Genomic DNA, 26,591 nt, shown 5'->3' on the forward strand with positions numbered 1-26,591 from the left:
GCTTTCGCCAGCTGAAAGCTCTGCAAACGCACATGGCATTTGTTTATATTTGTGGCAGGTAAAAATAGCACTGCATATTTTTAGGCACCGCCGACAAGAGTTCGCCACTGCGCATGCCGCAATTGTCATTGTCGTTCGTAAAGGCCTGGTCAAACTAATTAATTTATCTAGTTTCTACAACTCCAGTTTGAATTTTAGTTGGATGTTTTTGTATAGAAATAGAAATGGAAATTTTATTCAAAATTTTGTTTCTCTTCAAATTTCTAATCCAACTTTTGTTTATTTGCAAAGGTTGACCGCCTCAAACCTTAATTACTAATCCTCTCCAGCACTTGGTTCTGCATCATTAACGTTTAGGGAGAGCTCAGCTACTTGCTGCTGGTCAGCTAAGGGATGTCTCAAGGGATATAGCTGATCCATGTGGTCTATAAACGGGCGAATACCCTCAGGATTCTTCATGTACTTGGCCACACTTAGGATAATGTGCCGGTAGATCTGGTGATCCCGGTAAGCCGCATTTGGGCGGCGTTTCTGTGGGGGTCTAAAATTAGTTTTATAACATTTATAAAATAAATAAAACTATAAAATATAGTCATACCGTTCTTGAGCTCTTTGAATCACACGTCGTCGTCGCACTGATTCTGTTCGGCGGCATCGCTCACAATATGCGAAATAACCACAGACGAGGATTACCAATGCGGACAAGATGTAGATGAGCCAACTCCAGCTAAGGACACTGTTTATTCGATTTAAGATATAGTTTTTTGGGTAAGTTCATCATCCTTTTCTTACGTCACAAATGTGGCATTCAGGTCCTTCCATATGGGTGAGATCTGCTCGAGCTGTTTCTTCTTAGCCTCGCTCCTCCAGAACGCGAATTGCTGCATTATTGACCTGGTTGTCTGACGGCTGGCTACCTTTTGAAGTCCGGGAAAATTTTGATTATGTCTAGAACTTACTTACTCACTTACTAATTTGACAGTGTTGTGTCTCTCAAACTTTGAGTGTTTAGGAAAAGCAATTTCTTACAGTTTGCTGCCTTAAAAAGGATAAAGTTTTATCTACAAAAAATGTTTAAGCGCATAATTTTATAATTATGCATAATACTTAAATTCCGTTTCGGAAATTAGTAGATTTTTTCACACTTAATTATAGATAGTATCTATTAAAAAAATCAATTAGATTGTCCCCCTCATTAATGCGAGGCATGATCAATGTATCATCAGCAGATGCTTATGCTGCTTATCCTTAACAACCTGGAAGTTGCGGCTTAATAAGGCCTCAAGGTTGCAAATCGTCGAACATTCAGCGCGATCGATTGCCCGGCCGGATCATCATTTGACTATTTCAAGTTAGCAAGTTGGCGATTTTCGCTTTTGTCTATAAGTTGCAATTTGCAATGGCAATTCGTGCGCTTCCGTCAACATTCGTATCTCGGAAAAGCGTGATCATATAAATTATGGGGCTGGGGAATGCTGACAGTGTCAAAAGAACATTTCAGGGAATTTGTTGGAAAATTTGCCTGGCGCTTGACACATTCGCTTCGGATTTATGGCCACGTCTCTTGTTTGCAGTTTGAATTCCTCACAGTTTCCCCTTTGTCATTTGTTTTTCTTTTTTTTTTGTTAATTCCCCCACACCAAGTGACACTGCATTTTGCCCCAAATTGAGGCACGATCGTACGATTGCTGGTCAAGCTGGACCCCACCCCATACTCGAATTCAAACCCCAAACCGAAAACCCAAACCAACCCAGATGGAAGGCATGGATAATGTCTGACAGGGCACGCGAAAAGTTACGATTTTACGGCCAAGAATCAAATAAAAGTGCTGACACAGAGATAACATTGAAATGACTAAATTTGGCTCTGAATTAAATTGTTTACATGGCGAACAATGTGTATTTAAAGTTTAAATTTAAGTTTTCTGTGCTGATAGGTTAATCGTTAGCTTTATTAATCGAAAACTGTATAAACATAAATTTTATTACCAAACAATCTTAGGGATAGTGATCCATCTCCTAATGTTATCTTTTCCTATTAAAGAAAAGTACTCCCTAACATCTTATCCCTCTTTAAACTATATTGCCTATGACAAAATCCATTCCATGCTGCCACCCACCTGAGCCATAAAAGAAGATACAATTTGGCTACATGTTGTCGCTCATCAAACGGCTGTCAAATTACCTAAAAACGTCATGAAGAGTCTCAAATGCAGAGCTGCAGCAACTGATGAAAATGGTCGTGATAATGATGATGACGATGGAGATGACGATGACGATGGGCAACCCACATGGAATGCTAATGAATTGTTATCAGTTAATTGTCTGAGCGGGGAACCTGGCTTTGTTATCAGCTTTTATGCTCTTATGCTTTATTCGAATTCGATTTGGGTAGAAGACGGCGTGGGTGTTCCCCAAAGTCCCCACTCAAGTGGCAACTAATAGCCCAATAAATTGTGTGATAGCCGGCGGAAAGGCAACCTGAGAAAGACACACACACAAACACAAATGTATAAAAAGAAGACCGTACCTTTGTGAAGCTAAGCGAACTGTCAATAGCTGGCACATTGTTCGATTTATGACCATTCTGTTGGCCAGGGAATTTGCAACCAGTTTATGGGATACCGAAAGACGAATGTTGGAAGTTTTGCTGCGCAGGCGCAAATCCTTTTGACATGTCCAATGTGCTCAGCGTTTAGACAGTGGGCAGCTACTCCATAGCCAATGGCTAATAGTATGAGGCAATGCACATGGAAAAACTTGTTCTGCTTTTAAAAATTGCTAAAATATATATTACTTTTTAGAACTGTTATAATACATCGTTTAAACTGTATTTCTGGAGTCCGAATTCTAGCCAGACATTTAAAACTAGATCTAGATCGAAAGGTATTCTTCGAGTGTGGTTGACAGTAGCACTCTTATGATGACAACGACAGATCCAGCACCCGATATGGACAGAAGGGCTCGAAACGAGTTCTTGCTTTTGGGTTGCTTTGGGATTCTCCATGTGAAAGATCAGCCAGCCGTGGACTAAACTGGCTGCCCGGCATCGGCGGGTAAATATTTAACTTAACAACTTGCCACCAACCGGAGAAGAAGCAACAAAGGCAACAGTGGCAGCAAGAACAACAACGGCGGACCATAAAAAGCATAAACCGCAAACTCCAAATAGTTTGGACGAGGTGAGAGATCGGGGGCGCGGCGTTCCCATCCATATAAACAAAACAGCTGTAACGCACTCAAAAAACCAGCCAACGACCGAGGACCGAGGGCCGAGGGCATACCTGCCCACTGTACCGCCCACCACCCACAATCTTCTCCCCCCAACCCCAAGAGTTCTTCCGCCTGGCGAATCCATTCTGCTTCTCAGTTGCATCAAACAAAGGAAGCAAACTTCTGCCCCATCGGTCCAATTTCGTTTGAACGAACCAGCGAATGTGCACCGAACATGGGCTTCAGACTTCAGTGCTGCTTCAGGGGAGCGGAGCACTTGGCCTTTTTCTAGCTATAACTTAATTTAAATATTTCTTCTGCTTCAGTGATGGATTTTATTTTCTTAGTTAAATAAATATGTATTCATTTACAAGTCTTTTATAAAAGGGAATTAAAGTTAGTTAATAGCCAAACTTTATTTGGTTTTCAAAAATATTTATTTTATATTTCACAAGTAAAGTTAGACAAATGAATAATTAAATTAATCACTTTTGAATAATCATTTCTAATATAAATTTTATAATTCATCATCTATTACTATTTGTTTACGGAAATTAAAATCAGGTAATAAGAAACTCCATTATAAATATCAGAAAGATAAATCATAAATGTGTGGTAAAACCCCCTTAAATAATGAGTGTTTTAAGTTACCCTTTAAATAAATATTTATTTATTTTTAAGAGATTTTAAGTGCCGAATGAATACACCATTTACCGACAACACTGTTGATCGCCGATCGCTAACTGGACTTTCGGTTTCGGCTGTGCATTTTCAGTTCGTCTCGGGACTTCTAAGAGATCGGTTTGGTTTGTGTTAGCTCCGCCGCGCCAGCTGGAAAATTGTATCTCAAAGATCGCTGCCAGTTCGTTCGTTTACGGAAGCGGCTAACGCAGAATCCGGATTCTCAAGAGCCTTAATATTTATCAGTAAATTAATAAGAAATATATAAATTTTAAAAGCCTCATTCAGGATTTAATTTATTGTTTGCATAAAAAAGAAATACAAATGCCGCGTATCTGCTTAATGTCAGTGTGAAAACTCAATTCAATTTATTGTTTGTGATTGCAAATTTGACATAATTGTGTTTTGATTTATTTGTGTGTCCGAACTTCGGAGGCATCTTCAAAAAAAAAAAAAAAACAGGCATTTAAATCTGGCCAAGATTATCTCTGTTTTTCTTCTACCGAATTGAACTCGCGGGTCAGTTGGAATTTGTTCGCTGTGTGTAAGTCGCATGCAAATATTGTTAATTAATTGCAATTATTTATGAATTGAATGTGTGTCAGGCGACGTTCGACATTTCCTAGTGCATTAATCTTGCTCAATATCACATAACCGATCCTGTCTAGGAGTTATATGTCACTTATGGTCGCGAATTTGCATTTTTTATGCTGCGGCTAACTAAGTTGTCCGGCAAGATGTCTTTCATTTATGTGCCTTAACTGCTAAACAATGCCATAAATGGTTTAGGAATTAATTATCGTGTGAACTTCAAGACAATGGCTTTATTAAATTCTTGTCAATAATTCTAAGTGGTTTTCAATGTACACTTTATCAAGAGTTTATAAAAATCGATATTAGAAACTTACTATCCTACCAAATATTTTTGTGATTTTCTTTCGCGTTTTCTTAATGTTTACTTTTTTATAAAAAACCAAAAGTCAAACTGCCTAATTTCTACTCAAATATTTATATTTTCCCCAAGTTACAATTTAACCAATTTAAACCATTTTCTTTTTGCTATCTGTTAAACCAATCTAAAATCTTTTAATCAAAATAAATTCTCACCCTTGATAAGGCATTCATTTTGTATGCCCTAGCCCATTTTTATGTCAACGCATTGGGTGAATATGTTAATTTGATGACGTTATCACCAACACAAATTTGTTCAAATAATGTGACAAAAGCGGAAAATGCAGCTAATTTGAATAATTTTATTAATACTTGCCATTGTTTAGACTAGGTTGGGAAATAGTTATGCACGGGCTACAGGTGCATTCTGCATTTTGACACATATCGTTCGGCAGGTGAGCAATCAAAATTTGTAGTTTGAGGCACGATTCGTTAAAAAGCGATCGTGCCTTCCTGCATATCATAATCTCTATATACAAATATTATTATGGAAAACGCCACCGCACAAAGGGGGGGAGGTGGAGGAGGAGAGTTTGCTGGTAGCGCATGTCTATGGTTTTCTTGTTTTTCCTTCGTTTTGCTAATTAACCAAAGTCATTTGCATAAATTACGCAGCTAACGGTAACTGGGTTTATGTCTTTTGTCTGGCTTTTGGTCCCCCATCCACCTAACAAAGTCTCTTGGCGGTGACCCGTGAGCTATGGAGGATATGGGCATTGGGTCTACGGGGCATGTGTGGGCGTGGCCTCCGCCCCCTTGCAGCTGCAAAGCAATTAGCAAAAGACTGGACATGCCAGCAAATTGAGCTCTGCTGTTGAAGTGTTTCCTTTTTGCCTTTTTTGGGTCGCCTGCAATTGTTATTGAAATGAGTTTTCGCATTTGAAGTTGAACTTGTGGGAGCTGCAGTGCAAGAAATGATTTTATCTATGAAATGTCAGTTTCATATGATTGATTGGCCAATCAGTTTAAACGGTTGGAAAAAGATAATAATACTCTGATTAGTAAGAGTGAGCAAAGTATCACTAAACAGTAAAAATCTTTATAGATATCTCAAATTCAATAAAATTCGAATTCTTATTAACCCAATAAACATTTTATTTCTCTGTGTGTAGAAAAGGGGGGTTTGGGGTGAGGCCTAGGACTTTTGAGATGTCAAACTGTCGATGTTGAACATTTTGCATAGTTTTCGCTTTTCATCTCTGACTTTGTTAGGGAAGAAACGCAGCCACAAAGGCCAACAACATTCCTTTAATTGGACTGAAAGTAGAGTGTAAACAAAAAATCGTGATCGAACGACCCATGGCCCCACTCAGTCCCCTCCCAACACCCCCTGTTCACCTCACCCACCAACCCCTCTCTCTCTCTCTCATAACATTTCCAGTTTGTTGATCTTGTTAAAAAATAAAAACATTCAAAAACAGGAGGGGAGGAACGTCAAAAGTAAACGAGATACAAACTCCGGGCAAATGTGTCATGATTTTGCATATTAAAGACAGCGGCAACACAATATCAACAGATGAAACATAAAACAGCATGTGAAATCTACTATCAAATGTCCGGATGGCCAAACACTATTAAAAATATTTAGCTGGCCGTGATTTTTCTACCCATCAGAGATGTTGTCTGGTCTGTCGTGGGAAAAACGAAGAGACGAACCCGTCACCAAGAACAATAAACAATGAGAAGGAATGAATGAAATGTGTAGGCCCGCCCCATTCTCTTACGCCGCCCCACGGGCAAATATTTGGCAATCTGTCAGATAAGATATATTCGATAATACTCCGACATCGAACGGTTATTGAACCCAAAAATCAGCGTGAAAATTATAAAAACAGTGGGTGGCTTTTCTTCTTTCATGCCACCCCTTCTTTTCTCTCCTATAATTTCCCGGGTGTGATCCTACATCTAGTGCAGTTTTTCCGAGATCTAAGACATTTGTCGGCTCATCGCGCCTGTCCAGATAATGTTAATAAAAGCAGCGCTGAAAAGCGTTTGCAACAGCAACAAATTGGAAAATTTGAATTCTCCTCGAGCAGCCGTAAAAAAAAAAAAAGCAGAGTTACCAAACAATTTCTCGTTTGTTGGACGATCCCCTCGGCAGGCGGCGTTAAGCTTTTAGTTTATCTCTTTATAAGAACTTGAGGAGCGGCCCCGATTACACAAAACATAAATAAAAACGCATGCTAAAGTGGCAGCTGTTTGGAATTGCACAAAAAAAAGCGTACAGAAAAGAGGGAGAGAGATGTTGAGGCATTTAATTAACATTTAAATGGCTGGCCGTCGGAAGAGTTGTTAATTTAAATTACCTTCTGAAATAACTTCGAACTTCGAAAGATGATCAATTTACACGCCATTGAGCAGAAGTAAACAGATTTGAGAACCGAAGAACATCCCAAAATAACATTAAAATTTCCATAATGCTCGCGTTAATTAAGTAATTGGTGCAGTTTTAGTCATGCCTCCGGGCATGATTAATTTTGAAATGCAAAAACTTTTATTAAGCATACGACATGGGGCCGTTTTCCCCCATTTTCGTGTCATTCTTCAGCCAGCAACTATTTCCCATGACAGCCAAAACATGTCAAATGAAAACGAGACAGGAGCTATGTTTCTGGGGAGAGTCAGTAAAAGGAGGTATTCGATAAGATGGACAGATATTAAACTTTATTTAAATTTATCTTATATATTTTTTATTTATTATATGTTTGTTTTTAAAGTAAAAAGTTTATATGTTTAACTTTGTTTGCCTAATCTTTTGATTCTTCCGCTGAAAACTGATTCAATGTTTCTTGAAGCTCAAGATTAGATTACCTCATATCTAGACCTCACCGTATACCACATCATCCTAAATTTCTTTATATATGTTTCTTGCTACGCATCTCTGGTGATTCATTGGCCATAGCTCATGTCTGGGTCATCTCACAGTAGCAGATGCAGATACAGATATATATATAGTTTTCAGCTAGGGATACTCCCACCGAATCCGTGTCTTGTCAGGGTGACAAAAATAAAGTTGACACTTTCCCGGTTCCCCTACTCTGTCCGCGCCTCTGGCAGTATTTAGCCAGTGATTTATGTGCTGGGAAAACAAATCAATAACATTTAACACACACACACTAATTTCGAGACCCACAGCATACAACGTTTGGAAAAAAAGGAAGAAAATTTATGGCAGCCTTTGCATAAATTCCAGCTAAACTGCAACCGCAACCCGAACGTTGATTTATAAATAATTCTTAAGGCAATGCCAGCTATTAATTAGAAATATATCAAAATATAGCCGCCAATCGGTTGTGGGCTGGCCTTATGAGTATATATATATATATATATCTATGGATCCATCTCCACCTTTTCGGTTTCAGAAACAAACGCCGCGCGATTTGATTTATCTCCGGACTGACCGTTTTTGGCAATCCAGCAAGGTCAAGGCGAGTTGTCAACGCGGCTTAGATTTCACCGGAATCAAGTTGTTTTTCCCTCCACTTGGATTTCTTCATCTCTTTGGCTTATTTTTATTTTTTTTCTTAAATTTTTTCCCTTTGTCTGTCTGCAGTCTCGATTGAATTTGTGGCGGCGCCCGAAAAACCTTTTTACCATCTTTTTTTCCTTAACATTTTTGCATTTCTTGGAACTTTTGCAGAGTTATGACAACTGGTTGGGGGTAGGGTCTGACATTTGGCAGTCATTTGAGTGGCAGTCGAGCCCAAGGGGCTCCAGGGTTTCACTTACTAAGAGGCTTAAAACCACACCTGATTGATACTGCCCCCTGCCCCCTGCCCACGGCTCTTTTCCCTTTCGTAAGATGCATCTGAGAAAAGGGTCAGATGTGGCACATTTCCCCAACTTACTTGCTTACAATTTCTCAATTTTCAAACTTCGGCTGCTGTTTTTTAATTAGCGCAGCAAATGTTAATGAGGAAGACTCGGGCTTGCTGTCATTCGAACCCATCGAAAGTTCTTGGGAGTTTTTCCATTGCAAGTACACTGAGATAAAATATATACATAAAATTTGAAATGAACTTATTGTTAATAAATAATATGTAATCCTAAAGTTTCTTTGCAAGTTTAAGCAATAACTTGCCTAATTAATCATATATTAATAAAAATTCAAAGAAATCTGAATATGACAAGGAATTAGATTTGAAAATATTATTCAGCACATTTCTCAACAGTGTATAATTGTTTTCGAAATTAAAAAACAAGATTGGACATATGTTAGATCCACTTTAATGAGTTGGGCGTTTGGAATCATAAATTCAAGTGGAAGCAATGAATATTAATAAGCTCACTGAGCAATTGCAATAATGGGTTTTTTTATGGTGAGTTTAGGGTGGTGCGGGTGACTGTGGTGCAGGCTGTTGGTGCCTTGTCCATTGACAAATGAGATGCCACTGCTCCACAGTGCGTGAAATTTTTGAGAAATGCCCCTGAACAAAGCCAAAATTGATGCACTTTTCGCTTCCGGCTTCGGTTCACTCCACTTTGCTTCACGTTTTGGCATCTCCTGCCGGTTAACTGTTAACGCGTTTACTTTTCTTTTTGTTTAACGTGTGATTTATCAGCCTCAAAAAAAAAAAAACATAATGGAAAAAAAAAAAACGAGAATAATAATCACAGTCACCGTCATCATCACCGTCGAGTCTGCTGAACAAATTGCCTTTGTCTCTGGGCTAAAAAGTTCGAACCGTACTTGGAAGTGTTGACCACTCGACCATGAAAACCGTTGGCCCCATCAAGAACTGGGTTCGAAAAAGTATATTACTTCCTTAAAACCAATGGTATGATGCCTTTTCAAGACTCATAAGTGTGTACTCATTTTCTTTGAATGATTTTAATAGATAACAAAAGATTGGTGGAATGTGTTATGATTCCTGTAGTTACTAATCAATCCTATTTCTACCAGCCAAGTGTACCTCAGTTTCTTGCTGATCCTGTGGCATCGTCTAGACTCTAGTTAATACATTTATGCTACCTTTCAATTACCCGATGATGGACAGACAGGTCGGCGCTCTGTCAGACAAAGGAATCGGTAATGAGAAGCGGTGGATCCGTCTTGTTGCTTACATTAAGTGAGGCGTGCAAAATGCCTAGGAATTTGAATGAGAACGAAAGTGAATGTGATTGAAAGGGAGGATGGGGACTTCGTAATGAAGAAACAAGTTCAGCACTTAATAAAGTCACGCTTATATACTTTTTTTTATACTTGCAGTTCCATCAAGCGAATTGAGATAGCGGGACATCATCATCATCATCATCAAAATGCCAGAAATGATTAACTCCACCTATTTTCTGCTGCTCTGCTGCACAGTCCTGCTGCTGGGAACAGCGGTATCAGGTGTCCAGAATGGTAGCTTTAATAGCACAATTCCTCATCAGAATCGAACTCATCGAGGACATGGTCATAGCCATCGAACTCGTCATCAGGGAAACTTCTTACCAAGCCATCAGAGGCAGCAGCGAAGATTACAGTCGTTGAGTCAAGTCAAATCTGATGTGGAGCTACTGCCTGGGGTCACCATGCATGACGTCACCAGACTAAGGCGGGTCCAGCCACATAATCCCTATAATAAAGTGCAGACCAGACGCCTACACCAGTCACGACCCCCCACCGAATGGGATTATAACACTTATAATATCCTCACCAACACTTACGGTCCTCCTCCACCGCCGATGCCATCGTCTCCGCGACTTGGAAAGGGCGAGGACAACACCCAGGATGTGGAGTTTATTGGCAATCGGGAGCATGGCAGAGGTTTCTCCTTTGTGCCATCGATCACGGTAACCACCTCAGCACCACCAACGAATCTGAATAGAAGATCTACGAGTCCTGGCTTCAACCTGGGCACCATTCCGCCGCTTGTTCCGGCCAGAAGGGGCTATGCTTATACCACCACAACAGCTGCTCCAGTAAACACTTTTACCACCGAGAATCCTTTCGAGACGAACACCATTAGTCGAGGTTATCCCACAGATCCCAAGGAAATGGAAAGGTAAGAGGATTATGTACGATACTTAGATGACCTGTGAACTTAAAAGATAAATATCTAAACCTGCTGCTGTAACAGAAGCTCTTAAGATATGCAATAATTTATCTAAATTAACCAATTAAACGGCTCCAAAAACCCATGCTAAATCCAAACGATAACCTTGCAATCTTCGGTTCATTGAGCTATGGAAGAAGAAAAATGATTTTGGGACCCACCCATGGGATAGATAAAGATGAAGGTGGATGTGAGTAGCGATCTTTTGGGCGGGGCGTGTCCGATTGCATTTATCAGAGGTTGAGAGTCCGGCACCGGTTCAAGGTTGATGCAGCCATAAATATGGCCCGAAAAGCCAGGCCAGACTTACCTTTGGCCCAAGATCTGCGGCTTATCGCATCGCACATAAATTATTTTGAATATTATGACATGCCGCGTTTTCAATGTCAGCAGCTGCGCTTCGTGGCTAATTTCATGCCCAGTAAGACCAGTCCCCTTACCAAATGCCAGCCAACTACTGGCTGGAAATTAGCCCCAAGGCCAAGTGGCCGTGATTTTTTTTCGATTTCAGATTTTTCCAAGCCAGCACTTCAATTGTCGTGTGTCAATTGCAGCGAATCAATGGGCGCGCACTTGTGTGCTCGAAACAATTGCAATTGCAGCTCCTTAAGTGTAACAAGCAGATCTTCAGTTAGATATGGCTTGTCTTCGCCCTCTTTCCTTTGGCCAAGATCGTGGTGGCATTGACTCGAATAAGGCAGTCGTTGTCTCTGCTGCCGCTTTAAGGTAATGAACTTTAACGAGTTTTCAATTGCCAGTGCCAGTGCGATGTTTTCTAATTGGAATTAATGCGACTCTACTTAAGGGCAAAGGCATCCCAACTGCAATCCACGGCATGTGGGTCTACCCCGCGTATGCGCAATCTGAGAGCTTACATCTCAACATCGACACGAGCAACGCGGTGCTGGTGGTGCAGTTGCAAATTATGACACTTTTTGATTTATGCGGTAACTGCCAAAATCACGCCACAAGGCAAAAACACAGAGCCTGCATCATCAGTCACCTGCACAGTGGCACAAAAAATGCGGCGCCACATACGTTGAGATACTTTTAATAAATTAAAATGTCACACTAGATATTTATCAAAAATGTATTAATTTGTCTAGACTTCTGGCAATTATAAATCTAAATTAAAGTCTAGGTAAGGCAACCAGCAAGTTGCAAGTCTACCTATTATGCTCTTTTTTCTTTTTATTTCGCTCAGTGTATCGATTGTGCAAATCTTCTATTTTCCTGCCATCAATTTCAACTGTGATTGCCTCAATACGTAGGCGCTGCTGCCTTGCCCATTTGTTTTTTTCTATTTATTTAAGCGCTGCACGTGCAACGGCAAGATACTTTAACTGCAACTGCAAGTGGCAAGTTGCAAGTTGCAACAGAGCATATGGAAATGACTTTTGGTACGGATTGGCTTCGCTCGAAGATATTCACACGCCGCCATCAGCACATAAATCCCCCTCTTGCCACCGATCGAACCTGGTTAATGGCCAGTGCAACGTTTCAATTGCGGTTGCAGACTCCGTGTTAATCAGCGTCATACGCGGCGATTTGCGGATAAAAGTGAACTTAAGTCGTTTTCCGCTCCTTTGGCTATAGAAGCACTGAAAGAAAATGAGTTTAATAACTTTTCAAGCTGCTAGCTGGCTTATAACTTCTAAAAGATTCAAACTTTGAAATTAAATGAAGTTTTGATGAGCATTTTTTAAGTAAAGTTACTGCTGCATTCCCCTTTTTTCTCTGTGCATCGAGTTAACCCGCGTCCAAGGAAATTAAGTTTTTAATTATCCCGGCCGTGTTGTAACTCTATATGCAAAAGCCAAAACATTTGAACCAATCGAAATTTGTTGAATGTACGAGTCCAGTGTTTTGGCTTCTGTTTGATAAATTCAATTGATGTCTGCACTGTGCATGTTTTGGCCAATTTGTTGTTGCTGCTGCCGTGGCAGTTGCAGTTGCATGTGTCCGACACTTGATTGATGTCTGTTTTTTTGTTTCGTTTTTCTTTTTTGTTTTACTATCGGGGCAGAGCTGCTCGTATTGATTGACTTTTGATTTGACTGCCTAGTTGCGCCATCGATCGGGAGTGATCTGAAACGCGAGCCAATGAATTAATTATAGATTCCGGACTCTATCAAAGCAAGGAGGTGTTGAATCAGAGAGGGTACACATACTCCAGTGGGCGTGTCTCGCTTAAATGCCACTTGCAACTCGGTTTGGGGGCACTGCAAGTACATATCTTGTAGATATCTCCAATAGCCCGGTGCACAAAAATCGAAAACAAAGCAGGGCCTTGACTTCAATCAGCCACAGCAATAAAAGCCAAAAGCAACAATTGGCAAATGCACAATCAAATGAGACAAGAGCCAGCGCGGAGTTATGTGCACTCCTAGCAGCACGGTGACCCCAGACAAAGCCGCAGACTGCACTGGAAGAAATATAGAGGTTTTCTGTATTAGAAATGTTAAATGCTAAATGATTTTTGTTGTGAACAGTTCTAGTTTAGTTTAGAATCAAAAAATATATTATTTTTCCAAGTGCATGGCTTAAACGTAGGCCCATTCGCAGCTGGATGGGAAGTCAGGGCTCAAGACCGCCGCCGCCTGCAAATTGCTTGTCAACAATCGACTTTGGCTCCGAAACCCAAACTCCTTTTCTGCGATAATTATGGACACAAAAGAGGGGGAAATTGGGGGGGCGAGTGACGAATGATTTGATATGCTGCGCTTGGAAAAACTGCACTTAGAATGCGGCTGGGCCTGTGAAAATTCGTTAACATTTTGCACCGTGAAGCATTGTGCTCAATGGCTACGCCTACGCGTGCCCAGCAAAAAAAGAAAAAGAAAAAAAATCTTGAAAACTCTTAAAGTTGGCTCTGGAGCTGGAGCTGTAGCTGGAGTTGAAGCCATAAGCTTTGGTCTTATCTGAAGTCCAAGTCATGCCATCGGGCCAGGAAACCTTGGCCCAGGCAGAAGCTCGTTTAATGAGTTTTTCTCGGGATCCATGAGGGGGAAACTCGGTTTACTCCCACTCTGGCCAACAACTTGTACACGTGCTCATCAAAAATCAGCGAAGAACACGACGTCTTGATACGACATCAATTGAACAAATTGCTTGACAAATGCAAATCGTTGATTTGCCATCTCAATATTCGTTTTAATTAAGATGGATTTCTCATTCGAGTCGTTGGCAACTTTATGAACCCTTATGGGAAACCTTGTTATGTAGAGGTTTACGGCTGCCAGCACAAATTGGTGACCCCGATTCCCGCCATTAGTCATGGTCAGTGTCAGGCTGGGAACCTTAGGTTTTGTATCTCTGGAATTGTCACAACCTATTTGGGTCAAAGGTCTGACAATAATATTTGTTATACTTTCCCTCAAGCGTGTGGCATGCAGAGTATTTGTTTGAGTATCACTTTACCACTTGAGTTATTTACCTCACGATGGGGAAACCTATTCAAATAAGCTCCAAAGTAATTAATGTATCAGTCAAGGCGGCATTTGGGTAGAAGGGAAATCTGTTCATGATTTCCTATTTAGAAATGAAAAGGAGAAGCAAATTGGGAAATAAGGAATAAGCTTGTACTACTACTTCAGTTTCAATTTCTTTACTAAATGTTGTCTTAATTATAAAGTAAATAAAAAAAGTCTTTAAAGAAACAATAATGCAGTTTCCTAGTTTCTTGCAAACTTTACCGAAATATTTATCACACCTCAAGCTCGATCATAAAGTATAAATAAAATTTATGAAATGAATATGCAAATCACTTTTCATGGTCCAAATTTATGCCTATTGTCTGCAGCGCTGTCCACGCCATGCAATTAGTGAGTTTTTCATATAAACATGAGTAAGTCACTCGTAACATGAATTGGACAGTAGACTGTGGACAGTGGACACTGGTCAGATGGACAGCTGGACAGCTCGGTCACAATGGGACTGCATCGGCTTGGCGGTAATTTGCAAATCACGCAGCTTCGCATCTCAAGTTGAAAATTGGGTTAATGCAATGCTGGGGGGGATTGCGACTGAGCCCGAGATGGAGACTAAAAAGCTGTTCCCTGAACACCGGACAGATTACATGGAAACCCGTTCGTGGAGGGATCCGGGGGGGTCATGATGGTGGTGGCTGGTGACGCTGTCTTTGCAGTGCTTTTGTCTTGCCAGCCAGTACAGAAATACAAAAGACAACAAAACTCCAAGCGCCACACACGAGCACGATCTTAAAGTCAGGCCAATACATGACGCACAAAATTCCAGCCATACATGCTCTACACTTCCAGAAAATTTCAATTAGTTTAGATTAGTTGAAATTACAAAACAAATGTCTCATAAACATTTTTTTAAGCTAATGCTTCTTGGAAATTTTAAGTTTATATTTTATCAGTTTTTTTTCTATTTCTATATGAAGTCATATCTTCTGATTCTGAATCATCAATCAAGCTGATATAATTGAAATCACAGTCCAAAAAGCAGAAGCTGAGACATACAATTTTCTGAATGATTTATTAAAAAAAAGGGAAGGGAATTTTCCTGAGTGCAGCAGATAAGCATGCTAACTTGGCCAGAAGGAGAGCGAGCCAGGCCTGCCATTTGGCTTACTTAATTATGTTGCAATTGGATACCAAGCGGTGCAGCATAAAACTGGGATTGGGACTCGGATTGGGTTCGGAACTGGAGTGAACTGGAGTCGAATGTGTAGGATAGGAGAGGATAGAGGATCGGGTGCTGGCGCTGCACTTGCTCGACTTTTGGGCGTGGGCTGGCAGATTCGTTGGAAAATAACTTCATCTGTGGCTTTTCAGCAGCAGCTTCTTTAGATTGCCCAAACACCAGGCTTTCAAAATCTGTTACGGCCTTTTCACTCGTCGTTGCGCGATTTGGATCTCAATTTCAGCTTAAACATTAAGAGTAGCGTGTATATATAACAAAGGTAGCCGAGAATGGGCTATGTTAATTTGATGAAAATTTGTGTGCGTTTGCCGTTTGGTTGCGCTTTTGTTGGCAGTTCATCGGAAAGACCGAAAAGAGCCGATGAAGAGCTGGAAATACGTACAGCAAAACAACGTACAAAAAAAAAACGAAGAAAAAAGTGGAAATCGTGCACGCCTCTTGCATTTCTCTGGCGTTTTCTTCGGATCTTTTAGGCCTTTTTGGAGAAGGGCAGAGGCTGCAGCTCACGTTGCCACTAATCGGATTTTCGGCCACGGCTCGACACGGCCGTTGTTTAAACAAGTTTGGGGCATTAATCATGATTTACACACCGACACACACTCTCAATCACATTCACACTTGGCCAGCGGAGGCTGCTCAGGGCCCCCAAGAAAAAAAGGGCTCCGAATTAGTGGGGGATTTCGAATACACAATACCGACCATAAGAAGAAAAAGATCTGAAAATATAGGGAGGGACCCATTGACAGGCCCCAAGATCGCTTATCGCGCGATTATGTTGTACGGAAAACTCAAGCGGCCCGGGCACCCGGCCACTGAACCCCACTTCCTGGGGCCTGGACCATCTTGTATATAATCAGCTCAGATGACCACAAAATAGTGCTCCATCTTCATTGCAGAAAAAGCCCATTTTCATCTACAGTGCAACTGCAACTCGTACGCCGTCTGACACTTGCGGCAATTTTCTTTTCACTTTTCGCAACAAATTCTTTCTGCGTCTTTTATTGCATAATCTGGCCAAGAGAGCAAGACAAATTTACAGCCAAATTAGAACTGGCTGGCTGCGGTTAGCCGTGACTGGCGATTCCTGCCACGAAATTGTAGAGTAGGAGTCAAATGCATATTCGCTTTCGGTTAGAGTTTGTCTCTAAAAATATAGTTTATTTTATATAAAATATAATTTAATGTATTCTTTGAAAGGCTTTCAAAATATTTGAATGCATCATCTGTTGATATAAAACCCTAAGATACGGAATGCAAAGAATTTTCCCAACATATGGTGGCTAACAAATGATGGCCATATATTATGCCGATCTAGAAAAGTCCAATCTGATTTGTAGCTGACAAGTACTTCAAAGCAATGAAGAAATTCCAGCAGTGTTTGCCTTTTTGGATGAGGAAGTAGCATCCAAGATGAGACTTCTTCCCAAGGGAATTGTCTGGCTGGCTGGCAGGGAATCCCCTCCTCCGGCCTGGGTATTTGTCCAGTCGCATATTGGATTTCCACTTCAGTCCTCGCTGAGTGCTGTAATAATTCTCTTCGCAAAAAAAGAACAAAACCGAAAGCGGTGGAGCTGCTGCTGCTGCTGCTGCTTCTTTGGCTGCCGATTTAGTTGCACTTGCCAGCCATGGACATGACTGAAATATTATTAGAAATGGCGAGGCAGTGCGTCGACGTCGACGACGACTTTGTGGCATCTTCCTTGGGAGCCGTGGTCACATGGGCGTTGCATTTTACGCTAAGTAAGAATCCAAATAAAGCTGGGGCAGCTGGACCAGGAAGCACGTCTAAAAATGTTTGTGCCTCCCCCGGCTGCTGCATCTACTGCTCCTTCTACTGAGGCTTCTTTCTTCATGGCTGTCGTTGTCGTGGTTGTTCCTCATGTTCTGTTCCTCTTGTCGTTGTTGTCGCTTGGTCGTGTTGCCAACTGCACTGAGAAAAAATTGAAGAACTAAAAATAAACTGGGAATACTGATAGAATGTAAAAAATTAAAGTTGTGGACAATTTTTCTAACTGTAAGGATTTCATATTCTAAATATTTCTTCCCTGTTTTTTCCATTACCAAGAATAAATTATTGAAAGCATTTTTCCCAGTTTAGCAAAATGTAGAAAAAAGTAGTGGGTGAGTGCATCCAACTAGCCTAATGATGCAGTGCAGCTCGCTCTGTTCTAGAATTGTGCATTTGCTGGCCCGGCCAATTTAAATTCTAATTCCATGTAGCAAATCAGATTAGCTGCCCAGTTGGCGGACCACAAATGGTTCGAACAGTTAGCCAAAGTTAGGTTTGAGGCCAGCCTTTTGGCTTTGGTCTTGGCCTGGCCCAAAACCGTTTTCACTCCTACCATGCAGACGGCGGCCATAAAGATTCATTTTACGACTGTGGCAACAATATTTTTATGTTTTTATAAATTTATTTCACATTTTCATTTGGAAACCAGATACACGGAGATAGACTTGCACTTTTCCCCAGTATTTCTCAGCTGTTTACGGCTGTTAAGTGTCGCCAAGTTTTTGTGGCTTAGGTTTTTAGTATACGCTTTTAACTGTTTTTTAAATGCATTCACGTTGCAGTTGTAAAGATTGACAAAATGCAAACTGGTTTCCGAAATGGCCCAATCTCGGAATGAGCTTAATAAAAATGATTTAAATCGGGTTTAACTTTATTGAAAGGCTCTTTATAATGCCGGGCCATCTAACTGGGGTTTCATTTTGGCTAAAACCCATTTTATCTGCCTAATTTGTTCAGCCATAAAAGATTTGTACACAAAGTAAATTTTGACTTCACCATTTTAATAAATTAAAGTCCACATCAAAAAGGTTTAATAAGTTTTTCAAGGTCTTGCTCATTTCGAAGACAATCAGAGAACCAAAAGCCTGGGGCATATAAAACGTTGTATTTTAATTAAAAAGTTAACTTTAGTGAAGGGAATAATATTTTGACATCTTGTTAATATTTATCAAGGATAAAAGTTCATAAAGTGCAGAAGCTTAAATTGATTTTAATTAAAAAAAAATAAAAATTACTTAAAAAGTAATAAAAATCAATCAGTTCCTTATAAAATATCTTAAGGAAGTGCATTTGTTTCTATAATTATCTTTATAAAGCCATGCAGAATGACTCATCTTCCTGAAGGCTCAGTCCCGAGATTTTTATGAATTTCGAGCTCTATCCATTTATTAGCCCTGAGTCCACACTACACACTCCATTAAGCCCACACACCCGCTCGGGGTCACCTTTTTGGCCTGCAGCCATCGATGGCTCATTAATTTCTGCGTGGCGGCCAATGAAAATAAATCGTAAATCAATAAACCGCATAAGAAACTTTGGCCCGTGTTTTCAATCCCCGCCTCCAACCACATTTTTAACCGCCTTTCTTTAAGTGCATCTTTTGGGTCTCCCTTTGGACCGACCAATATATTTCCCTGTCTGCGTTTCTTCTTGTAAAATTTAACAGTTTTAATTTTTTGATTAATTGGCCCGCTTGAATTTTATTTCTCGTACTGCTGCTGCTTTTTATCTGTCTCCGAAAACATGGAAACAAATTTTGATTGATGTTTTTATAATTTTATGGGTCTGTCGAAGATAAAACCCTTGGACCTTACTGAGATTCTGCTTCTTGTGAAGCCGAAGGAGAATGCTAAGGCCTAGCCACAGGTGTTCGAGCTTTCAGCAATTAAAAATTCAAATTTAATTTTAGCCTAAACGTTTCTAAACAAAGCAATGAAGCCATTCACCAGCACATATGCATGCGATTACACTTCGTCTGGCGCTGTCTGGCGCAGCGGGATATATACAAACGGCTGGTGGGCGAAGGAGGCAGGGCAGAGCGGACTGGGGTCGGGGTGCATCGTCTGCAGTTGCACAGGAAGAAAATGGGGTATACTTTTAAAGAAATTTGTTCAGAAGGCTTCCTTTACTACCTCAAGAAAAAGAAAAAAAGCTACAGTTTTAGTAGGATTGTAAAACCCTTTTACACTTTTATTGGTTTTTATGTTAAATGCAATCGAAAAATGGATATTAGCTTTAATTGGTTAATTTTTTCTGTGTGCATTAATCACGCTTGAAGATTTATGCAGCCAGCGGATTGTAGATTGAAAAGCATTTCATGTTGCACTTTGTTGGCACAGTTTCTTCTTTTCGAGGCAAGACTTCCGCATTTTGTTGGCCGTTCTTGTTATTGTTTTCGGCTGGGACTGTATCTTTAGCTGATTCCGTTTGTTTGGCGCCCTTAACGCTGAGAATGCTGGCGCATAAATAACGTGAGAATTATGGTACAAGAGAAGCCAGTTACAGCAAGCAACAACCAACAGCCAAAAAACAAAACAAAAAAAAAAAGGAACAGGAAAAGAACTGGGCATAAATATGCATGCGCGGCAATAAAGAAATTGGTAAATGTCCCGGTCGCAGGACCATTGTGGCCAACTGTGTGCCACTTTCCGCTTTTGATTCGCGAAATTTTGGCCAGCACAAAAAGGCCAGCGATCGCAGCAGTCAGTCGTCACTCAGTGGCCACGTCACGCGCTCGCAATCGTTTTTGGCCCGCATTGCCAATTACGACACCATCAGCAACCAACGACCAGCAACTGCAGCAGCAGCAACATCAAGCGCACAGCAGCAACACCAAGTTACAGCGTTTATTCGCAGCCTCTCAGCCTGCCAATTTATGGATGCACCTCGCTTTTGGGCCAGTTCACCGTATTTTTTTTTTTGGCAACCAAAATCAAAAACCGCTTATTATCAGCACTTTTTATGTTTGACTGCTCGGGGCCAAAGGTCTTAGGAGCATTGGTACTTGGGATTTGGTGTTCAGTTTGAGAGGCACAGGGGCATATATGTAGGAGATATATATAAAAAACAGAAAGTAGTGGGAAGCTGGGTTTGTACTCGAATAATTTAAATAGAAATAGGTGTGCAGTAAATTAAACTGGCTTTTATGCTTCTTAAAGTGTGAAATGTTTAAAATAAAAAGGGATCTTTTCAAACAGTAATAAAGGTTTAATAGACTCTTAATGTTGCAACTTGCAATTTGTGGAGATTTTCAGGAGATTTAATGGGCACATCTGAACATAAACATTTTTAGGTCATTAAAACAAGAAAATAAAAAATGAAATACAACTTTTGCTTGCTTGCCTTTTGTGTTGCACAAGTAAACCAAATTGGATTTCAACTAATATTGAAAATCCATGCGATATTTCTGTCAACAGTTTGACAAGCACTCAAATTGGGTTTGACAGCCACTGAACTGTCCGTTGCGTGAACTGGAGCACTTGGTTGCCAGGTTGCCAAGTTACCAAGTTAGCTGCGGTTGCTGCTCCTCCAAATGGCGGGCAAACAAATGACATGGCTGACATGGCTGCAAGTCATCGGTTGGGAGCGTGTCGTGTTTGTCATCGCAGATACCTGAACACGCTCATATCGGTCCAGTTCCAATCCGCTGACATTGCCAGACACATGTGACAATTGCCCAGATCCCACTCCCAAATACAACCTGTTGGTCGGTCTGTCTTTATGACATTAATTGGCCGAAGTCGTCTGGAAAAGTCAGTTTCACTTTTACAGATGATGATCCGCTGATTTGGGTCAACCCCACTGCTCCAATCCAATCCACTACAATTCGATTCACACCTCGCTCTGGCTTTTCTTGTCCCTCATTTCAGGCGGCACATTTGCATGCAACATCGTACGGTGACGATGCCCGTGAAGCGGACAGAGGTCTACAATCGTCCCACCTGGAAGCACGTGGCCACGCCCTGCCAGCCGCCCACCTTCACTGGCCAGAAATGCACCAGGGTCCAGGTCATTCACGAAAGGGCCTACAGGGATGTTATCGAGCACAAGACCGCCCAGCAGATGACCTACGACTGCTGCACGGGATGGAGCCGGGAAAACCCAAGGGCTGATGCGTGCATGAAACGTAAGTTTGTAATAATTATAATATTGCCCAAAAGGGATTTTTTATAATAAAATTAGGATTGTCATTACTTTGACTACTTGGAAAACATTTTCGGTAGTTATACAGTAGTTTATCATAAAGTAAACTTTTTATGAGCTTTAAAATAAACTATTTAAGATCCAGAAGATGTGTGGAAATATACGAGGTGTGTTCAAAAAGTAAGGTGACTCTTCAAATTTCGCGAATTTCAAATTTTTCGATTATCGATTTTTTTGTTTTGTTATATTGGTACACTCTTCCCTAACATCTGTACCAAGTTTCAATGGAACATCCTCTTTTGTTTGGTTGTGAGAGGCGTAAAGTTACAAGTTGTTTTGCGAGCTCGGCGATTTTTTGCTATCGAAAAATATGGATCAAAGGATTTGGATTTTTTGGCCAAAAACAACACCACAATAATGCCTCAGCCACCATATTCACCGGATTTGGCCCCATGTGACTTTTTCTTGTTCCCAAAACTGAAGATAATCGAAAAATTTGAAATTTGAAAAGTCACCTTACTTTTTGAACACACCTCGTATAACTTCTAAAAGGTTTCGATAATCGAAAAATTTGAAATTCGCGAAATTTGAAGAGTCACCTTACTTTTTGAACACACCTCGTATCCTAAAAAAACAATTACTAAGATCAAACGAAAATTACGTATCCGACCATTGGTACAACTTTCTTATAAACCTGAGACGAATTTTGGAGATATTTTTTTAGTCTAACTTTTATTTATACATAAATATCTTAATATTTTTCTAGCTGTTTGCTCCACGCGCTGCCAAAATGGTGGTAATTGCACGGCTCCAAGCACCTGTTCTTGTCCATCTGGTTACACAGGACATTATTGTGAAAAGGATGTGGATGAGTGCCAGACGGAGAAGCCCTGCGATCAGCAGTGCTTTAATACTCATGGATCCTACCTCTGCCGTTGCCGTCAAGGATTCGAACTGCAGGCAGATAAACAGAGCTGTAAGAAGGTGTCCTCGAATGCCGACGATGCCTTCGAGGCGCGAGATTTGGAGAACGACATAGACGATACGGATGCAGAGGTAGACACGCGACTGCAGAAGATCGAAAGATCCCTTGCTAACGAGCGCGTGCATACCAACGAACTGCAAAAGTCACTCCAGGCCACATATAGTGTGGTGGACACACTCAAGAGCCGGCTAAGCACGCTGGTAAGGATTTGATAAGGGATATTGTAAGAAATATTTTATGTTTAATGGTTGTCCTCTGATTTTACCACAGGAAAAGCAAGCTCAGGATGTCAGCCGCCTGCAGACGAATCTCTACAAGACGGAATCACGAACCAATAAGCTGGAAGGGATGCTGAATCTTTTGCTAAAGTGCCGGAATGGCCCCAATGAGAACTGCCCCTAAACAGAACTGCATTTCCCTACGCTACTATTAAATGTTAGTTAACTTAATTGACCAATCTGTTTACGTGTAGCTGCTCCTGCTTGTAAGCCATTCCCGAATGCGAGTCGAGTGCCTCTGTAGTCTCTAGAATCAGCCCTCGGATCGGGCTAATATATTAGTACTTAAGCGAACGTGTCATAAATGTATCGAGATCTGAAGTTATAGCCATAAGCGCACCACCGCACTCTGCACCGCCCAATGGGGGTGGTGCACCGATTATTAGTTTCTGCATGTATCTGTATATAATTGTAATGTATATGAGAAATCACTGCACAAATAAATGCATTTTATAATTTGAATGGAGTTTTTATTTATCGAAGAAAGAGCTGCTGGGAGATTTACATGGTTGAAAAAAATTAATTGATTTTCAAACGCAAGAATCAGAACTCACCGAAGTTTCAAACCTTCCAAGCAGTGCAATTAATCGATTGTTTTATGTAAATATCGATATTTCTAAATTTCTAGAAAAATCGTTTATATCGATTTTAGTCCATATCTAACAGCGAATCACAAACAAATAATTGGACTACACAATAGAATTATTATCAGTATAAATATAGGGGACGCGGCCAGCATAATTGAAACCATGTCACTATAGTGTCATTAACAGCAATCAAACATTACACATCTTCTGGAAAATCCCAAAAGCAAGCAGTGACGTCATTTGTGAAACAAAGCAAAAACTGCGCAGAAACACAAGGGAAATCTGTGTTAGGCAAGGTCCGTCGAAAAAGGGGCGGAGGTGTTATAGAAACTGATCCCCCAGATTTCACTTTTACCACAATTAAAAACTGATTAAAAATCGAAGAGGAGCGAGTTCAAAGTATTCAGTTCACCATGACGCGCGATGAGAAGCTGCCGCTGAAACAGGCGGAGGTCTCCATACAAAGGTTTCAGGATATGGCGGTAAGTTAAATACTATATATATTTCGTATGATAAATCTATATTCCTTACCCACCTGCAGGTGCCACACCATCTGAGCTTATTAAAGAACCATCGCAGCAATATAGAAAAAAGTCTTGCACTTGGCGACTGGCAAAAAATCAAAAAAGAGGAACTCAATGCCTTGAGGGTTATCAAACAGATCAAAAATCTACTCTTAGAAATGGATGCACTGCGTGAGAAAGTGAGGGAGGAGGATCTGGAACGATTTGATGCCCTGATGCGCCCTGGCAGAGAAAAAGCCTTTGCTGGCATGAAGGAATTTGCAGGTACGTTAAGAATTTCCTTTAAAGTTCATTATATAAATTCATAGTTTGTATATTTTAGAACTGCAACTTAAATCACCTACCTCCACTTTAAGTTCCCAGTACGACGATGACATGGATAACCAACCCCAGGAGGTGGACATGAACAGTTTACCCGCACACCGGAATATGCCACAACTGCAATTGAATTTTCAGCTGGAGGAGCACACGTTAGCCCAAAGACAAGCCTGTCTTGACCAGATGGAGAACTTGCAAAAGGAGATCTACGATCTGCATGGAATGTTCAATGGCATGCGGCAACTTACTGCAGAGCAGTCGGTGGCGGTGGAGAAGATCGCAGACAATGCGGAGGAAGCCTTGGAAAATGTCCAGCAAGGCGAGCTGAACCTGCGCCGGGCTCTTACCTACAAGAAGGCCATGTATCCCGTAGTTGGTGCTCTTCTTGGCACCTGTGTTGGTGGACCCATTGGGCTGGTGGCTGGTATCAAAGCTGGTGGACTAGCCGCAGTAGGTTGTGGCATTCTGGGCTTCACCGGAGGCTCTGTTCTAAAGGCCAATCCAAATGTCATGCATGGCAATATCGAGGAAGAACAAGTGGAACCGGATAGCGAGTCCACCGAGAGACTGGAGCTCAAGGAGAAGCCAGAATGACCCACCGAAGACAGTGACCGAATCGCATCCACGGCTCTGGCCAGGACGCACATCTGGTCGGCGAATACACGGCGTTTGGAGGCGGCAACCAGCGGAGTAATCTGCAGTGTGCGCAGCTATTGTTCCGTTCAATAGAGATTTTATACCAATTTTAGTTCAATATCCCCCATTTTGTGATTATCCATGTGCAGTAGAGCTAAACAGCATCATCTCCACTTTGTGTCTAGTTTAAGCGTTGAATATTTGTTGTTCACATGACACCGCAACTGTGTGTAGGTTTTAAGGCTTTAATATGCAATAATAACTCTTAGCTTTAACTACTACTTGCAGAAAGTGTTTCGTTTGCCGTGTCGAGGAGGTAAAAGCTTTTCAAATCTAGGTTTTTATCAATTTGTTAAGGCTTTAATATGCGATATAAACTTAGCTATAACATCTTTGTAGAAAACGTCTACAAAATCTCCTAAACTAAGCGAGGTCTTACAAACTACGATAAGATACCAGATGGGTAAACCTGACCCGGATTTAAAGGGGCACATTAACTGTCGTCCATGCCTGTTTGAAGTTCTTTTTCTGGGAGTGCTGCTTCTTCCTTAGACGCTTAGCGGTCTTCTTCTTCTTGAACCACGCAGGGTAATTGCCATACTGATCTTTAAGGGTCTTGCTGTTGAAAACGTGCTCCACGCCAGTATTTTCGTTGGTGACTTTCACTTTTTCTCCCTTCTCTAGACTTTCCTGGTGCTCGTATATCAATTCTTGTTCTTCCTTGGATTTGGCTTCCTAAGAATGGAAAATGGGTTTTAGAAAGGGTTTATAAGAACACCCAGCTGAGGGTAGTAGCTATGTAAGGAAATAACTACAGGTGCCGAGATATCACTAATTACTTCACGTAACTCACCCTTTTAAGCTCCTTAGCGGTCTTAACTTCGACCACATCACTAATATCTTTCATAATCTCATTTCCATCGGCGTCTAGGAGTCCCAGAGTTTTCTTTAGACGAATTAGCTCTTTAGCTTCATATCGCGCCTTCTTTATCTTGTTCATTTCATCGCGGCGTTTTCGGGAGCGATTATTTCTGCCCATTTTGTTTGTAGGATGTTAAATTACACCCGAAAATAAAAATAAAATGAAGAAATTGCGTTCAATTTATTAAAAACGTAAACACGTGTGTTCTGGTTAAAGATTGTAAAAACGCCGATATTTAACAGATACTATCAAAGGCAACGATATGTCCAGCCTCATTTCCTAATCGATAGTTGCCTATAAAAATATCGACCAGGGTCTCTGCTTAGATCGATGTCGTTTAATTTTAAAAAAATTTTAAAAAATTTCCTTCCCTGCATTTAGTTAATTTAAAAGTAATTACTAATTAAAAATCCTCTTGGATATATAAATTAAATGTATGATTCCTAAAATAATTATAGTTTTATTTGTGAAAGGTGTAAAAATGTATCTTACCGGGTATTAAACTTTTTTAATTTATTTTGTTACATATGCTATATGCTTACTTATATTATATACATATAGTATATATTGGATCCTAATAAAAATCATAATTTTTATAACTTTTTTCTTAAATGGATAAAACAGTTACTTGTCTTAAAACCACAAATTAAGCTTTTGTGGTTTCCTTCCTTTTCCTTTTCCTCCCTACCATCTCCATTTACATGGTACCCATTTTTATTTATTCCTCTGTATTTATTTACCTAGTTATTCTCTCTTTTCTCACTTTTTCGCTCTCATCTTCGTGCTCTCAGAATGCAATATGACTTTTGTATACAAACAAAATCAGCTGCTGAAGAGAGAAAATGAGAGGCT

The 26,591-nt window shown here is 40.6% G+C and overlaps 4 protein-coding genes across 6 annotated transcripts; 2 read left to right on the top strand and 2 right to left on the bottom strand.

Moving 5' to 3' along the window:
- Positions 1–205: 205 nt before the first annotated feature.
- Positions 206–1,001, bottom strand: LOC108107700. Of its 2 annotated transcripts, none has more exons than XM_017215304.1 (3): positions 793–1,000; positions 599–736; positions 206–541 (listed from the first exon to the last, which is right to left on the bottom strand). In XM_017215304.1, the coding sequence occupies exons 1-3, from the start codon at positions 885–887 to the stop codon at positions 316–318; spliced, it is 459 nt and encodes a 152-aa protein (XP_017070793.1). In that variant the 5' UTR covers positions 888–1,000; the 3' UTR covers positions 206–315. The 2 variants fall into 2 exon arrangements, with proteins under 2 accessions (XP_017070793.1, XP_017070794.1); XM_017215305.1 differs by having other exon boundaries at positions 415–531; positions 793–1,001.
- A 3,000-nt stretch (positions 1,002–4,001) lies between these two features.
- LOC108108161 lies at positions 4,002–23,214 on the top strand. Of its 2 annotated transcripts, none has more exons than XM_017216098.2 (5): positions 4,002–4,438; positions 10,055–10,835; positions 21,216–21,472; positions 22,256–22,674; positions 22,745–23,214. In XM_017216098.2, the coding sequence occupies exons 2-5, from the start codon at positions 10,105–10,107 to the stop codon at positions 22,874–22,876; spliced, it is 1,539 nt and encodes a 512-aa protein (XP_017071587.1). In that variant the 5' UTR covers positions 4,002–4,438; positions 10,055–10,104; the 3' UTR covers positions 22,877–23,214. The 2 variants fall into 2 exon arrangements, with proteins under 2 accessions (XP_017071587.1, XP_017071588.1); XM_017216099.2 differs by having other exon boundaries at positions 4,002–4,413.
- Positions 23,215–23,409: 195 nt separating this feature from the next.
- LOC108108179 (syntaxin-17) lies at positions 23,410–25,098 on the top strand. The gene is made up of 3 exons (XM_017216123.1): positions 23,410–23,821; positions 23,881–24,127; positions 24,186–25,098. The coding sequence occupies exons 1-3, from the start codon at positions 23,753–23,755 to the stop codon at positions 24,773–24,775; spliced, it is 906 nt and encodes a 301-aa protein (XP_017071612.1). The 5' UTR covers positions 23,410–23,752; the 3' UTR covers positions 24,776–25,098.
- Positions 25,099–25,151: 53 nt separating this feature from the next.
- On the bottom strand, positions 25,152–25,981 carry LOC108108180 (protein LLP homolog). The gene is made up of 2 exons (XM_017216124.2): positions 25,671–25,981; positions 25,152–25,552 (listed from the first exon to the last, which is right to left on the bottom strand). Exons 1-2 carry the CDS (start codon positions 25,854–25,856, stop codon positions 25,298–25,300), a joined length of 441 nt encoding a protein of 146 aa, XP_017071613.1. The 5' UTR covers positions 25,857–25,981; the 3' UTR covers positions 25,152–25,297.
- Positions 25,982–26,591: the final 610 nt, after the last annotated feature.

The sequence above is a fragment of the Drosophila eugracilis genome, unplaced genomic scaffold, assembly GCF_018153835.1.
Source record: "Drosophila eugracilis isolate 14026-0451.02 unplaced genomic scaffold, ASM1815383v1 contig_2088, whole genome shotgun sequence".
NCBI classification, from domain to species: Eukaryota; Metazoa; Arthropoda; class Insecta; order Diptera; family Drosophilidae; genus Drosophila; species Drosophila eugracilis.